This window comes from Carassius carassius, chromosome 37 (genome assembly GCF_963082965.1).
Source record: "Carassius carassius chromosome 37, fCarCar2.1, whole genome shotgun sequence".
NCBI classification, from domain to species: domain Eukaryota; kingdom Metazoa; phylum Chordata; class Actinopteri; order Cypriniformes; family Cyprinidae; genus Carassius; species Carassius carassius.
In genome coordinates this window covers 17,595,366-17,612,456 of record NC_081791.1, presented here as the reverse complement: position 1 = coordinate 17,612,456, position 17,091 = coordinate 17,595,366, and the positions used below count along the sequence as shown (strand labels likewise).

At 37.1% G+C, this 17,091-nt stretch overlaps 1 protein-coding gene across 4 annotated transcripts in view; it reads right to left on the bottom strand.

Moving 5' to 3' along the window:
* Positions 1–17,091, bottom strand: part of fmnl3 (formin-like 3) — a 44,748-nt gene that overhangs the window by 4,215 nt on the left and 23,442 nt on the right. For 3 of the 4 annotated variants that reach the window (XM_059527897.1, XM_059527895.1, XM_059527896.1), the window contains exons 5-25: positions 14,885–14,968; positions 14,409–14,543; positions 10,365–10,473; positions 10,031–10,107; positions 9,084–9,177; positions 8,133–8,207; positions 7,950–8,060; positions 7,600–7,749; positions 6,509–6,610; positions 5,368–5,722; positions 4,779–4,862; positions 4,491–4,615; positions 4,196–4,398; positions 3,884–4,118; positions 3,451–3,519; positions 3,277–3,357; positions 3,060–3,189; positions 2,796–2,956; positions 2,615–2,716; positions 1,793–1,885; positions 1,225–1,348 (exon numbers count right to left, since the gene is read on the bottom strand). In XM_059527897.1, the coding sequence (XP_059383880.1) occupies positions 1,225–1,348; positions 1,793–1,885; positions 2,615–2,716; positions 2,796–2,956; positions 3,060–3,189; positions 3,277–3,357; positions 3,451–3,519; positions 3,884–4,118; positions 4,196–4,398; positions 4,491–4,615; positions 4,779–4,862; positions 5,368–5,722; positions 6,509–6,610; positions 7,600–7,749; positions 7,950–8,060; positions 8,133–8,207; positions 9,084–9,177; positions 10,031–10,107; positions 10,365–10,473; positions 14,409–14,543; positions 14,885–14,968 (2,699 nt within the window). The remainder of the gene's footprint in view (positions 1–1,224; positions 1,349–1,792; positions 1,886–2,614; positions 2,717–2,795; positions 2,957–3,059; positions 3,190–3,276; positions 3,358–3,450; positions 3,520–3,883; positions 4,119–4,195; positions 4,399–4,490; positions 4,616–4,778; positions 4,863–5,367; positions 5,723–6,508; positions 6,611–7,599; positions 7,750–7,949; positions 8,061–8,132; positions 8,208–9,083; positions 9,178–10,030; positions 10,108–10,364; positions 10,474–14,408; positions 14,544–14,884; positions 14,969–17,091) is intronic. The other variant, XM_059527899.1, reaches the window with a different exon arrangement.

The window sequence follows — 17,091 nt, the reverse complement described above, 5'->3', positions numbered from 1 at the left end:
GTGCAATCTTCTTCACATAGGTACACTATCATCCAAATATTAGGGGTCAGAAAGATTTTTTTTTAGGAAGGATGCATCAAATTGATCAAAAGTCACAAATAGTACAAATATGTAGATTCTAAACAAAAGCTATTCTTCAAAATTTTCTATTCACAAAAAAATATAAGAAGCATATAGAATGAATACTGGAATGCACATTAGATCAATTTATAAAGGATCATGTGACACTGTAGACGATGAAGTAATGGCTGCTGAAAATTCACTCACAGGAAAAAAATGTAATTTGAAAGTATATTAAAACAGAAAACACATTTTAAATTACACCTAGTTATACTGTATTTTTTAAGAAAATAAATCTTTATGACCTTTATGAGACCTCTTTCAAAAACATCAATACAATTTTACAGATCACAAACTTTTGAACAGTAGTGTGTATCTCAGATGGAGGAATTTGTTTTTTTAAGGAAAAACTACTCTATTAACCTGAGCACAGGATATACATGGGTAAACTTTAGGAATAAACCATTAAAGTACATATTAAACATAGAAACATGTTCAAGTAAAAACCTAAGCATTAATAGAGATTAAATCCTGTTTACTTTGTGACTGGGGTAACAGAAGAGGAGAAGTGCCTATTCTTCATTCTGTCAGTAATATCTATGGCTTCATAAGGCTGGGACGTTGTTTACTGAAATGTTAAAATAGCAAAAAGTTCCCTATATGTGCAGAACCTCTGGACTACATTTTTAGCAATTTTGTCCTTACTGCAAAATATGAAAATCTCAAATGAATGTTTGCCCAAAAAAAAAAAAAAAAGAAAAGAAAAAAGATTCAGTGGTTATTAATTTATAATAAATATAGATACCCTAAATCGAGAGCATTATGTGAAAGATCGATTATAGTCTTTTGCTATTAAAAATGATAGTATTTCCTGCACAGTTTCTGCAATCTCTCTTAAGAGCATACTGTACAATTGATTTACATACTTTAGAAAGAGAACCATTTAGTTAGTATGCCATCTAAATAACTCTGAATATCCCTGAGGGTTGATTCAAATTCCAAACCATTGGTTTTAACTGATATGCACTTGTAAAGTGTGATGATTGAGCTGTAAGGGCCGATGTTTAACATAACACAGAGTACACTGCTGATGTGGAGAGCTGTGGACCACCACAGTGATTGTGGACCCCTGGCTGATGGGTATTGTAGTCCTGCCTGGCCCACCTGTGATAATGTCTTCAATGGTGCCATCTTTGCCCTCATATACAGGCCGGTGGTCCTTTGCTTGTCTGCGTCGGAGCTCTGCGATCAGTTCCTGCTGCTGCTGTCGCTTCTTTTGAGCCTGGACCTGCAGTGAAAAAAACAAATACATGTTTACCACTTATATCAACTGGAGGTGCTTGAAATATTTTATGGATACAAGGGCAAATTAACTAGAATGGTATTATAGCAAAAAACCTGCAAGTGGTATGCTTACATGCAATAATTTTCATCCACTGGATTCAATCCAATCTGATTCAGATTCTGAAAGTTCTGTTAATATTACCCTCAGTGTTTAAATGCGATTCACATATTCATTTGCATGTGCATTACATGTATTCTGAACAAAATGTGTTGCTTTCCGAACCAGAGAACGCCACTGCCACAATTTCACCGGAGCTTTCAAGAGTATAATTGCCATTTTTGACTTAAAAACACACTGATTTCGAAAAGCTATCTTCTAGTTTGATATTTAAAGGAATTAAAAAAAATAATTATTCTCAACTCTTAAGAATAACTCTTAAGATTTTACCTTGGGGTCACGCTGTTTGGCCTCCTGTGCTAGTAGTTTTTCTCTCATGGCTGCCTCTTGCTTCTTCCTCTGTTCGTTTTCCTCCACAGCCTCCTGCAGAAAATACCAACAACAGTTCCGATAGAGAGGTGAGTGTGATCCGGGTCCTGACACTGCACAAAACACAGGTTATGATTTCGCATCTAAACAATCACAGCAACCTCTGAGAAGGGATATGAATATGGACACACACGAACGCATAGAGATCTTGGACCTTTGTTGGTTCCTCATGTAGACTCATAAATCCACCAACAGAACAATGTGAGGAAGAGGTGTGTGTATGCGCGTGTGTCCGGGTTAAAGGCGGAGAAGGCAAAGCCCAGTCTAAACACAGCAGCTGCCCTTAAATCTCAGCCCAGCTGCCCCTTCCTGTTATTCACCCTCTGCTAACGTCTGCTACTCCACCCCAGCGCTCTGACGCTGACGCTCCAACAGGGAAGACATTAAAACAAGGATGGCCAAAGGATATAAACACACATAGAAACTGTGTGTACATTCAGGGTCTGAACCCACAACCACTTGGCTAGCAGGCCAGATCTTTTATCGCATCATGTTTACTAAACATGCCAGACAGCAGGTCACATGGACGGCTCCTTCCTGTCCTTAATGACCTAAAACCAGGTCGGGTTCACCTTTCCCCCCGAGGCTTAGAAAATAAAAGTCTCTTCCTGATGAATATACAGAGCCACAAATGTGTTTTCTCCTTGTCAAATTATGAAGATTCATGATTCTTTAGTGCAGTGCCTAGAACCATTGAGTGAATCATTTAATGGATTGCAGTACCTTGTAGGCTTTGATGAACCGCACAAACACTGGGAAGAACACAGAGGGCGGCGTGGTCTTAGGACTCTCCCCAAAGTAAAGCACCACATTGTTGAAAGCCTCCTATAAATGGATTTAATTTGAGATTCAGATGATCTGGTTTTGTATTTAAATTTTGTTTTGTAAAAGAGAGAAAGAACACCTCAGCAGTCTTGGCGTCTTTTTGTAGTTTGTCCAGCTGCGTATCGCTGGTCTGGAGGAAGCCCTTGAGTACAGCGTGGTCATGCAGACTGCACTCTCTCCTGACCAGATCCATGCCCTTACCCAACTCCTTAACATCCAACAACACATTCTCCAGGGAGACTGTAATGGAAGATTTTCAAATTAATGCAATTAAATTGAAATGAATATCATTTCTGTAAGTGGGACATGTTCAGTTTGAATTCTAAACCTGAAGGACACAGACCTGCTGCAGCCTTATCCACAAAGTGCAATTCATTGTAGAAGGCAGCCAGTTCAGAATATTTCTCTTTGACGACCACAGCAATGTAGTGCAGCAGTGTCATCTTCCGGTCAGTAGACTTAGTATCTAGCAGCTGAGAGAGAGCAACATCAGCATGGGTGAGAACAGCACTGTTATTCAACGACGACATCTCTGAAGCCATTTCTACACTCGAGCTTACCAGATCCAGACTCTGAAGTTTGAAACCATACACAGAGCCTCTTTTACTGCTGTTCATGTAGTTGCCCAGGGCCAGAATGATCTGTGGAGACAAAAATGGATAGTTAAGCATAATTGGAAATCAGTTTGAGATGATTTTGAACCCTTGTAATATTCAAAACAAGAAGACATTTACTTCAAGGATCTTCTTTAACTTTGGAGACGATTTCACTGACGCTGATGCAGCGATGATAGCGTTGAGTTGCTGTGGATTTAAATGAACAGATGTCAAATCTTGATTTGATCAGGATGACCGTGATATTGGCAAGAACGCATTCCTAAATCAACACGTTTGTGTTTCCAGGATTAAAATTCCCATCAAACAAACTAACCCTATACTTAACCCCAAGCCTAACAACCACTAAAATTGGAGGGTAATGATAGGTTGATAAGTCTATGCCTCAATTTAACCCCAAAATGTGAATAAGAATATTGTTCCAGGAACAACAAGGATGCTGGTCAGACAATTTTCACAAATCACTGTGGATGGTCATTCTTCACCAAAAATCTATTTAAAAACCCCACAAAATTTCCCAACTTCCTATTTGTTGACCATTATAGTTGCTCACCGGGGTCAGCATGTTGACATTATCATTGAAGTTGCCCACAAACGTGATGATGCTCATTCTCTGAGTGAGCCGCTCAATCTTGCTGAAGAAAAGCATGAAACGGTCCTCCTCAGCGAGTTGGTCCAGAGGTCTCCTCTCGCGCTCGTACTGACGCAGTAGTTTACTCTCAGCCTCCGTGGGTAGAAACCGCATCAGGCATTCCACAAAGTCCACTGGAAGGGCTTTCAGATCAAACCTGCAACATGGATATTGCATCATATTAATCTCAGAGGAGATTTTTGAGAAGATTCAGACACTTGCATAGGTGCGTACGTTTGAATGGCTTTGCAAATCTCTTCTGTGGTCTTGTTGGCCTTGCGCAGAGTGATGGCCAAGTTCTTTGAGCGATTGGCATCAAGCAGCTGCACTTTGTTGACGACTTTGTGGGAAACCTTGCTCTTTGAGCATGATAGATCCACCAGAGGACCCTGGGCTTTCGTCTTGAACAGCTCCTCAAACTTCTCTAGATCCAACTCCTACACAACCAATCAAGAGCACATGGCATGGGTGGAGAGTTTCATGGAGCACCAACCAAAATAATGTGCATCTGAGTCATACTCAATATCACCTCAAGCACACGCTCATCATCGATTTCGTTGAAGACAGTGCCATTGATCTGGTTGGGTTTCAGTGCAGTCCAGTTGAAGACAGGAAGGCGGAATTTGGTTTTTATGGGTTTCTTGATGCGTATGGCTATAAGATAAGAATAAACATTATTGTCAGACGTTATTTTTACAAACATAATTACGTATGACAAGATCCTGAGACTGATTTGTCACTGCTTTAATCTTTTGTTCATAACAAATCAGAACCAAGATAGTACTGCTTCCTATTATTATTTGTAATTTTGTATTACCTGATAAGCCGACACTAAGGATGACTGATGGTGATGGTCCAGGCAGAGGTGGAGGAGGTGGAGGAGGAATAGGAATACACTCCACTATATAAAAAAGGGAGATGTAATACATTAGTATGTATACATTTTCAGCTTTACTCTTAAATCTGTTCCCAAACAGTCACAAGGGCTAAAAAGATGTTTAGTTAGTCCCAGTCCAGCTGCTTCCTCAGCAGAAACGGCTCCTCAGCTAAAGGAAACACCCTTTGATTTTCCTTTTTCCTGCTAGGCTTGCAAAGACTTGTACATTTAAAGCTCTGTAACTAAGAAGGAACTAAGTGTGCACAGCTGAGCCTTGTTTTTCTGATTAATATACACTACAATAACTCTCCAAATCGTAAGCTTTGAGGGAACACTTACATATCTGTTTTCCATTGACAGTGAACTTGTACGAGTGCCAAATTTAAACTTTTCCTCATCTGTCCTTGAAATCAAATTATTTCAAATCAAATGAGTTCTGAGAATCTCAGATCACCTAGTTAAGCAACAGTAACACCACACATGATTCGCATACACGTCTGATTTTCCTGGCTGTTCTCAGACTCAGTACCTTCTGAAGGGAGTGGTGGGGCAGGTGGAGGTGGTGGTGGAGGTGGAGGTGGAGCAACAGCTTCAATGGGAGCAGGTGTAGTGACACCCAGACCTCCACTCCCACTCATGCTTGCAGTAAGTAAGCCCAGGTCTCCCAGAGATGCTCCAGCTGCCGCTCCACCAACCAGTCCTCTTCCACCCAGAGCCTCGATGGCAATATCCCCATCAGGCTGCTTGCGTAAACGGATGGTGCCCTTTTGCTCCAGCTCCAGCAATTGCTTCTCAATGTTATTGTGCCTCTGGAAGGCGGCGTCCTTCTCCTGGATCATCCGCCGCAGTGTGTGCACTTGTGAGCTGGTGGACTCATACGTCTCCTGCATAACCATGAGAATGACCAGCCAAGGATGTTAGTGTACAAAAGTAGTTTTATTGTAACATTTATACATTTATGTATTATACATAACATGTAAACATTTATTGTACTTTTCTATCAGCCTAGAAATAATAAGGCTACACAACAGATGTAAATACTCTATTTTGATGTATACCACGGGTTTTTTTTTTACATGTCTGTGGGTCTCCGAAGCATTAGTCATCATAGTTGGGTAAACTTCTATAGTGGTGAATGAAAACTATAACAAATATAGTTTTAATATTTATCAATTTTGCCACAGTAGTGTTTCCATAACTTTCCAATTGAGGTAAAATATTGAGAGATTGATTATGTTGGTCATAAGCGAGAAAAAAATCAAATTTGCTCACTCTCACTTCAGCTGTTAGAAATGCTCACGGAGCAGCATTTACCTTTTTTTTCGTAAACTGATACCAAGGCAATAAAGGCACAGTTGAGGTTTTAAAATTGTCCAAAAATTCCAAAATTATTTAATGGTAATGTCTATGATGGTACTTCAAAGAATACTATAGTAGATGTCCAAAACAAATGGTATCTTATTCTCTGTTATTAGACATTTAGACATCTAGTACACATTATGCAAAAGCCACAAATGATTAATAATCAGTCATTCCTAATAACAAAGTTTCATCATTCCTATTACTTTCATATTACATTCATATTACACAAACAAATCATGATATGAGGTATTTGCATGTCAAGCTCATGAGTGAAGATGATATAAAGACTGAGAGTGACTGAGGCCTACCTTTATGGTCGCCAGTTCCTTGTCTTTGTGTAAGAGCTGTTTCTCCAGGTCTGCTACCTTCATCATTGTCTCATTTTCAACATCTAGAAGCTTCTCTGTCACCTAGAACAAAAAAAGGAGGAGCACGAGAGAAAACATGACAGCATGAGAGGCTGTGGAACAAAAATGAGTGAAGATAGAGAGGCGGTTCAGAGAATTAATCCTATAAACATCTCTCCCATACCCTTTTAAGCTTCATTCTATCTCTCTCACTCTCCTATGAATCAATCAATAATAACAATCCCAGCAGTATGACACAGCAGATGAGGTAGCATCACTTTCACTTTTGAAGCAGTGAAGATTACACACATAGTGGAATATTTGGGGAATTCGGTCCTCCTCCCCCAGCAAGAGAAAAAAAAATTGTTGTGTGATTATCTGTTCATTTCAAGACCTTTGCCATGAGCATAACTCAGCCCAGCAGAAAGGCCCACCACTGAGTCAAGATCAGAGGAACAATCCAAGGTTTGTTTTTACACTGGCTGCTTTCTGCACACTCAGATTCACAAGCCTCATCTGTAGAACTAAACACTTATAAACCCAATCAGTCCACAAGTCAGATTATAAATTACATTTTAAGATCTCTCTGCACCAAAGGTTAATGATTAAGCTATGCATGAGGCTATATGTTGTGAGTGAATACTAGGAAATAACCCTGATTTCTCTGGACTCTTGTGAACTCTGATAAGGGTGATGTCATTAAGACATTCCAAGTGCTAACATGACTGACCTGTGATATGATAAACTATCATTAATATTTACAGATCTGACATAAGAATATGAATATAATTAGGACTATTAATAAATTAAATCAAAGTGCAAGTGTGGTGATATAAGCAAACATTTATAACAACTGGACTAATAAAAAAAATGGCCAATAATGACATCACAATATACTGTATACACTACCGTTTGAAAGTTTGGTGTCAGTAAAGAAAATACTTTTATTTAGCAAGGACGTATTAAATTGATCAAAGGTAACAGTAAAGACATTTATAATGTTGCAAAATATTTCCATTTTAATGAAATGCTGTTCTTTTGAACTGCCTTACATGAGACAAATGTTCTTCCAGCTCCTCCACTTTCTCCAGGGCCACATTCTTTGTTTCAGCGTCCTCCAACAGACCTCCGACATCAAACACATTATCTAGGTAAGCCTGGATCTGCACCGACAACTTATCACTCTCTGTGTGCTTGGATTTCTGGAAGAAAACACAGGGGATTTCTTAATGTCCTACCATGTGGTTACATGTGAGTTTAACAATATCTCCAAACATCTGTATGACTGGATCATTCAATAGTATTTCAAATACAAAAAGACATCTTCGTAGCAAACTTGCCTTTTTACTTGGCTATTTAAACACTGAATGATTTTAGATCAGTTTGAACATTGACTGGATACCTCCAGGAAGTCATCAAGCCCCAGCTTAGTGAACTCAAACTGCAGATGTACACGGAAGTTCATGTCCTCCACAGAATGGACCACAATGTTGATGAACTGCATACAAGCAACCTGAGACACAAACCACAAAGTCAAACACATCCATGTCTCACACAAAATACTGACCTGCTGTCATGCACCTACCATGAAGTCGATGTTCCCATCTTCACTACGGAAATACTCCATCAGCTTCTCAAAGCGGTGTTTCTCCTTACACACCTGCATATATTTTTATTTGGTCAGTCACAAATAAACAGTAACCCCTCAGTCCAGTATAACCAGGTGTGTTAATTATTAAAGTGTGATAGTTATAGCTCTTACATCCTCACCAATAACCATCCAACCAACCAAAAACAAACACAACATAGAAAAACTTACTGAGATTTTTAGTTCTATAAACAGCAGAAAATGAGGTTATGGGGTTTAGTGAAGCTGAAACTGATGGTGAAAACACACCACAATCCATACAGGAGAAAGTCTGACTTTATTGTAGACTTTATGGAAAAAGAAGGGGATTTAAATAACAAAGGAACTATGTTATGTCCTCGCATTTAATTATGACAGAATGAGAACCTTATTTCAAATACTTCAGTCAGCTTCTTGTTTCGTAATGTTTTGCTGATTTAAATGTGGAACGTTTAATTCATTAGTCTAAATTCAAAGTTAGCTCAACCACAGACTCTTTGAAGACTAGTTCTGGCAGAATTTTATTTCAGTCTTTCTCACAGCATTGTTGCGACTGCTGTGATAATTATCTCTCTTAGTTTCTCAGGATAGAGTTGGACCGTCACGGGATAATTGGCCTGTTTCCGGTATTTAAATGACTAGGCAAACAAAACTAAGCGGTTGAGTGAACAGTTGAGTCTGCAGGCAATTCTCTCTTCCCCAAAACACTGATCCTTATCAGAGACGGGTTTGCTGAAATGACTGGTTTAAGAAGTGGTGTTGTCCAACAAATGCATGTGGGAAGGGAGAAAATGGCCAGTTAATGGGTTGTATATGTGCACGAACTGAAACTAAATTTTTTTTTTTAACATAATACAGCATTCATGATTTTTGTAAGACACATGTAGGTGTAGAAATCTCAGGATCTACCTCTTTGAAGTTATCAAACGCTGAGAGGATGATTTCATGGCCTCCTCGCACCAAACACACAGCAGCCAGCAGCTCCAGGACCAGCGCCTTTGTTCTACCGGCAGAACAAAAGCTTCTGTGAGCATTCAACTGGACCGGAGTGGCAGAACAGGACTCACACAATAACACGGGTAACATTACCAACTTGACAGATCATTACCCGCCCACACCTGCTTAGATCTATCCTACAGGGAGAACAGCAGCTTTGTGTCCATTGTTATACAATTTTCAAAATCAGAAACGTGATAGTGCACTTTCATCTTGAGCCTCTCATTGGGGTCACATCTGATGCTAAGAATCAGGGGTAATTCTATGGTGATACTTTGGAATGACACAATCCAAGAAAAGCCTTCACAGCACAGTTACACAAGGCATTGGCGTATGATTCATTGAGTTCTAGGAATTATGCTTTCAAAAGGCTGGGTGGGGGGTTCTGATCTAAGCTTCTACTACAAATACACTTAGTCAGACTGACACTAATCCACTTGAAAGAATTCATTCTTACCAAACAAAAGCAGAAATCTAATCCCCAACTTCACAGCGCCACCAAAACTAAAGTTCACTGAAAGTACTGCATTTAATTGGGCTCATCAGGTAGCTACCTATTTAGGGACAGTACACACAAAACACTTTTTTCACTTCTTCACTTCTTCAAAATATCTTTGTTTGTGTTTTACATAACAAAGAACTAAACATTACTTTTGGTTTCACTGACTTTTTTTTTCTTACTATGGAAGTCAATGGGACCCAAAACTGTTTGTTTACCAACATTCTTCAAAATACCTTATTTTGTGTTCAGTAGAAGAAAGAAATGCACACAGAGTTGGAAAGACTCTGGGTGGGTGACTGACAGAATTTAAAATTTTTGGGTAGACCTTAAAACGGTTATACAGAGCCTTAATTCTTACCTTGGGTTCTTATTGTTCAAACTTAGGGCGATCTCATTGACTGCATGTGCGTGAGACATGACGAGGTTGAAGCCATACTAGGGTGTGAAAGGAAAAAGCAATGTGGTGTAAGTATAAAAAACATATACCACAGTGCAATGGTGATTCCATAGAGACAATAGAGACAGACACTGAAACATTCTGGAGAGTAACAGGTTATTTGTCATGTTCAATGATACTTAATAATACTACTTTACTACTTTTACTACTTTATTTGCTGCTTCCTTTCTATGTGCAATCAGGTCAGATGTCCCTGAGGTTTTTTTGTGACCAATCAGGTCTGTGCATCCTGTACCTGATAGTTCATGATTGCTCTGAGGCACATGATGCACACATGCACGTCATCCTTTTGACTCACTAATCTGGAGTTCTTGATGGTTTTGCTGTTGGCAGCTGAGCCATAACTAAAAGAGAAGGACAAATTTAGTAGTTCACAAAAGCTGGGCTTGATTTGACATAACATAAATGTGCAGAAACAATCACTCTTATGCACCATATAAAAAGGTTTTCAATTGCGTGTGTTATCTACCCTCAGGAAGTGTGGCTATGGCTCAGTGGGCAAAATAATACATGCATGTGACTCCTAGTTTCGTTGCAAAGCAATGTTCCTGTTATTGCATGAACACACATATAATCATCTGTGAAGTGAGACGGGAAACTAACTGTGAAACTCTAAAAACAATATTTGACACTTTCCAAAAAATAGGGTCTAAATAAACCAAAGGGAAACAATGTTTTGATGTGAAAAACAATAGATTTATTAGATAACTATTATCTAAAATAAAATTAACCTAGCATGAGTAGATAGTTTAAAACAAATTAAATGTTTGTATTAAAATCCCAATATTGGTCTGTAATAAGGTTTCATCTAATCTTAATTTTGACATAATCTGATGAATTGATGACCATTTATTTTCTGTGCGACTACCAGAGGTGGAAAGTAACGAATTACATTTACTCGCGTTACTGTAATTGAGTAGCTTTTTTGTGTACTAATAATTTTTAAAGTAATTTTTTAAATCTGTAATTTTACTTTTACTTAAGTATATTTTGTTTGAAGTATTGTACTTCGCTACATTTTGAAACACATTAATTACGGAGTAAAAAAAAAAAAAAAAAAAAAAAAACCCTCCCTGGAAACTACGTCAGTAAATAATGGGCAGGAGGGCAAACTGGCGCTAAAATCACAAGAAAGATGCAGACAGACAAAACAGGCGTTAGTGGTGCAGACACCGCTGAAAACGAAACCCCGTCATATTCTGCAGTTGAACTCGAAGGAAATGAAGTGAACCCCTGGTCATATGTATGCTCTATTATGCAGTGTAAGCTGTACTTGCCTAGGAAGACCAAACTAGCAGCTTATAAAATCTCGACAAAACATCAACCCTGCGCAAGAATGTAGAGGTAAGCTAAATAATTGCATCGTTGCATTGGTGGTTAAAATGAAGCTTTGACATTTTAGCAAGAGGTTTTGCACAAATTAGCTAAAAAGACCGTGGTGAGGAGTGTGCTATTTTTGTTTTAATGATGTGCGCGCGCATTTATAGTGCGTTCTTTCACTGTGTGATTCAGTCTCCTAAAATGCATTTAGAATGATCACAAAATTGAAGATATAGGGGCAGAAAATTCACATAATTACATAATTTCATATATTAAATCAAAATCACACAAAGAATGCCATCGTTTCCTCCAAAAATCATCATGAATATATACATACATATATATAACAGTTCAGTAAACAAGTTAATTAAGAGACTTGCGTTTTAGACACCATATTGCCTTTTTAGCTCTATTTCTACAACAGAAAATAATTCCAAACACATTCACCAAAGCACAGTTTTGCGTCTCTGAGCAACGTGACAGTGTTTCGTTCCTGAATGAATCAACCGTTTAAATGATTCGGTTCAATCGCAATGACTCACTTATTAACAGTGACTTGCTGACACATACTGGCCATTTTAATTTCACATTTAAAGTATCTTTTGATTTTTTTAAATAATTAATTTCTTATCATTTCAAATGAGTATTCAACATTTTATGTCTTGTATATCAAAACATTATTCATGCATTGGTAACTGCAGGTTAAATGCATTCTTGTCCTGCACTAAACAGTGTAATACATCTAAATGCCACTTCCAATGAATCTTCTGCATTTCCTCTGCATTAAAAGATGAGTTTATTGATACTGATTTGCCTGGTAACAGCCCAAATGTTTTATTAATCTAAATAACTGATTCCTTTAATTAAAAACAACTAGTTTGAGATTAATAGACCTATCCCAGGGGTGTCAAACTCAGTTCCTGGAGGGCCATAGCCCTGCAGAGTTTAGTTCTAACCCTGCTCCAGCACACATATCATGTAGTTTTCAAATAAACCTAAATGATTAGATTAGCTGGATCAGGTGTGTTTAATTAGGGTTATATCTAAACTGTGCAGGACTGTGGCCCTCCAGGAACTGAGTTTGACACCCTTGGCCTGTCCCATTTTGACTCCCTCCCACTGTTAAAATGTAACTAAGTAATTTTTACTCTGAGTAAATTTTAAATGAGCTACTTTTTACTTTTACTTGAGTAGATTTTTAGACTGGTACTTTTACCTGTACTTAAGTAAAATTTCATTAATGTAATGGTACTTTTACTTGAGTAGAATATTTTTGTACTCTTTCCACCTCTGGCAACTACTTATTACTTTAAAAAAATATTGATCAAACAAATATACATTTCTTTTATATTTTAAATATAGGAATATTTATGTATATATAATATTTATATATTTCTGGTTTTGGTTTTATTTATTTTGTACTTTTGTTTTTGTTAAACTTCATGTTCATTTCTATTCATTTCTGACCCTGGACCCCAAAACCAGTCTCAAAGGGTTAGGTCACCCAAAAATGTATGAATCCAAAAATGAACGCACTCACAACAGACCCGGAAGAGAAGAAAATGCTGCATAATGTCATAATTTTTTTTATTTTTGGAACAAAAATGTTTTCAATCCTTCTACAAATTTTAACTGACCCTCTGATGTCACATTGACTACTCTGATGATGTTTTTATTACCTTTCTGGACATGGACAGTATACCATACATACATTTTCAATGGAGGGTCAAAAAGCTCTCGGACTAAATCTAAAATATCTTAAACTGTGTTCCGAAGATGAACGGAGATCTTACGGGTTTGGAACGACACGACGTTGGGTCATTAATGACATAATATTCATTTTTGGGTGAACTAACCCTTTAAGTGTAAATTTTTCAAAATTGAGATTTATACATCATAAATAAGCTTTCCATTGATGTATGGTTTGTTAGAATCGGACAATGTTTGGCCAAAATGCAACTATTTAAAAAATCTGGAATCTGAGGGTGCAAAAAAATCTAAATTCTGAGAAAATTATCTTTAAAGATGTCTGAATGAATTCTTAACAATGCATATTACTAATCAAAAATGAAGTTTTGATATATTTACGGTAGGAAACCTACAAAATATCTTCATGGAACATGATCTTTACTTAATATTCTATGAAAATATTGACCAATAAAATGTTTTGTTGGCTATTGCTAAAAATATACCCCAGCGACTTAAGACTGGTGTAGTGGTCCAGGGACACATATGAATTTAATGTTTATTACTGGAGAGTAACAAATATACATGTCATGGGATTTTCAAATAAAAAAAATACTTAACCCTGTAAAGCCTGACATACAAAATAATAATCAGAGAAAATAAAAAAGTTTTTTTTTTTTTGGGGGGGGACAGTTTATTTAACCTTTAAAATAAATATTTTTCAAAAATAATAAAAAACACATGTGCAAAACAAATATTTCACAAACATATAATTCATTGAAACAAAGACTGATATATCATATTTGATACTTACCTTTATAACATAAACAATAATGTATGAAGAATCAAGTAAATCTAAGACCTGCAGAATTAACTAAACTAAACTAAAATAGTATAAACTATCAATCAGATGACAGAAGACATTTAATACAACAGTTTTCAGAAAAGGTTTGATCATTTTAATAATTTAGAGGACTTAGAAATTTGTGTATTAAATATAATACAGTAGGATTTGTAGGTAATTTTTTTCATCCCCTTTTCTTGGAAAGTGCCAGTTAAATTTTTGGGGTGAAAAACTAAATATATATATATATATATATATACACACACACACACACACACACACACACACACACAAATAGACAGATAGATCAGTCTAAAAACAGTGCATTAAATATTTCTAATTATTAAGTTGTGACTGGCCATCAGACTGAATCAAACATAATTTTAAAGCGAGGCAGAGCATAGCAAGCACAAGCAGGCCAGTACATACCGGAGGACGGATTGCCGCGCAGAGCGCACCAGCGTATTGCAGCCGTTCTGGTGCAGATCCTCAATGGACCTGCTCCAGGACTTAGCTTTGTCCAGCGAAAAGTCGTCACCATTCTCCAGCCCTTCAAAATCCAACCTGAGCCGCATAGACAGGGAACCGCACATAAGGATGGCAGGGGGTAAGGATGGGGAAGGTTAGCAACAGAGCTCAGTAACAGGGGGTCCAGGATTATGCAGAGAGTAGCACAGGACAATCCAAGCAAATTAAAGCACAGCATAACAAAGCACAAATCAAAATGCAGCCTGCCTACAATGAGGCATTCAGCACGGTCATAATGATTTAACAACACTGAACTCATCGCAGCCTTTGTCTCCAGCAGAAGCCTGGCTACATGATCTTGTAAATGTCCTAAAGTTGGTACATGGATGTGTTGTGAAGATGACTGTGGTTGGTTGTTTTTAGAGTGTGTCACTCACATGACGGCACACTGAGCGAAGGAGAGATACTCCACCAGGATGTCCAGGCCTCTGTTCTCATCGTTGAGGAACTCCCGAACCCACCTGCCACATTAAAGAAGGAGATGAAATTAAATCATCCTATTAACATCCTTCTGATATCAAACACACTCTATTTATGCTACCATTTAAAAATGTGGGGACAACAAGCAATAATTATTACTTTTATTCAGCAATTATGCATTAAATTGATCAAATGTGACAGTAATTTGTTACTAAAGATTACTTTTTCAAATAAATATTGTTCTTTTAAACTTTCTATTCATCAAGTTGTCAACATAAAACCTTCTCAAGCAACAGATCAGCATATTAAAATGATTTCTGATGAATCATGTGACATTAAAAACTGGAGTAATGGCTGCTAAAAATTCATTTTTGCTATCACAGAAATACATGGCATTCTAAAATGTAATAAAATAGAAAAAGTTATCACTGCTTTTACTGTGTTTTTGATCAAATAAATGCAACCTATTTACAGAGCCCAAATCAAACAGAATCAGATTAACAAAGAGTAAATCTATGTGAAAAATATAAAAGAAAAGTAACTGTTCTTTTCTAGACTGTCAATATGATAAAAGACTTAAGCTTCAGACGAGGTGAGCTTGAAATTAATTAAATGAATCCTATTTACTTTCTGATCATGAAGGATTTATCATTGGACACTACTGCAACAGAAAACAAGTGTTTGTTTTTGTAATCTTCAAAATGGGTACCAATAAGTCGCCAATAGTTTTTAAGAGGGAAGAAATCTTTCGCAACTGACAGCAAAGTCTACAGAACACCAAGACTTTTCATGATCCAATTAATCTCTAAAAGAAAAAATAAAGTTCTGCACTCTTCACTGTTATTGAATATCCTATTGTATATTGAATAATAAATCATATTATGGATGTAAAGAATGTTGTTTCATGTTGACTTTAAAATCCCAAGACATTTTAAGCCTCAAGGCTTTTCTGAGTCGACTGGCTTGGCAAGACTGTGATGGAAAGTCCAGAATAGAGGCTAGTTTTAGGTTTCCTTCATTTAACTCCAGATTTCTGAAGAGGAAACTCAGAGCAAAAGGAATTCCCACCATGCAGAGCAAAGGAACGTGGAGATCATAGCTTGAGAGAAGAGGTTAAATCTCTGACAGAGGGAGTGTTTAGACTGCCTCCCAAGTGCAAACATTCACTTATATATACATGCATTCTTCATTTTTCTGCACGGCTCTCATTTTCATTCTTTTTTTACCTCTCAAACACAAGCCGTAATGATTAGTTGAAATCCGTCTCTATTGCTAAATGGCTTTGGATGCATGAGAAAAAAAAAGCTACAGTTCCAGACTCCCAAACGAGCACAAGAAAACTTACAAATGTGGAACAAAATGTGGAACTGAGCAAGAAACAGACTTTTCAGACTGAAAAGGTGGAGGGGGCTCACTCCATCATCAGCTTCCTGTCTGCCACCTCCCCCTCTCTGCTCCCCTTTAGTCTCTTTTCCTGTCCGGCCAGATGCTATTTCAGATTGTCTTGGCAAAGCAAGGAGTAGCACATCGGAAAGAGGCCAGGGACATGCAATAAACAGTCCTCTGTTCCATTTCATCCAGCCCCCCGAAAAAGTGAAAATAGCCTATTCTTTTTCATTTGTTCTTAATGAGAAACACATTACCCCTGGCTCTTAATAATGGGGGAGAGAGGAGTGTAATGGTTATTTATGGCTCACACAGAAGACAAAGGAAGTCATTCAGAATCATATTTTGTCAGTGTTTTCTGAGATTTTACTCGTTTACTAACTGTGTGTGTGTGTTTATCAGGAAGCTACCTTTGAACCTGCAGTTTGCCAAGCTACTCATAATTTATAGTAATTTAAACTGAATACAGCCTTTTAATCTATTGAAGCAGTAGTTAGCTAACCTACACACAACTAACAAAAAAAGCAACTTGAGAAAATAAATTAAATATTTAAATATAAAATGATATAATTTATCATTTAAATGAATCATTTTAAATAAAAAAAATTGTTGTTATAAAATGTTAACATTTTAAATATGTTAATAATAAAATGCAATTATATAAAAAAAAAGATTTAATTATTTAATTATTATTATTCTATTTAAATTATATTATTTTAATGTAAGCCGTATGTTTTGGCACAAACAATCTCAATTAGCAAACAGATAAGTTCACAAA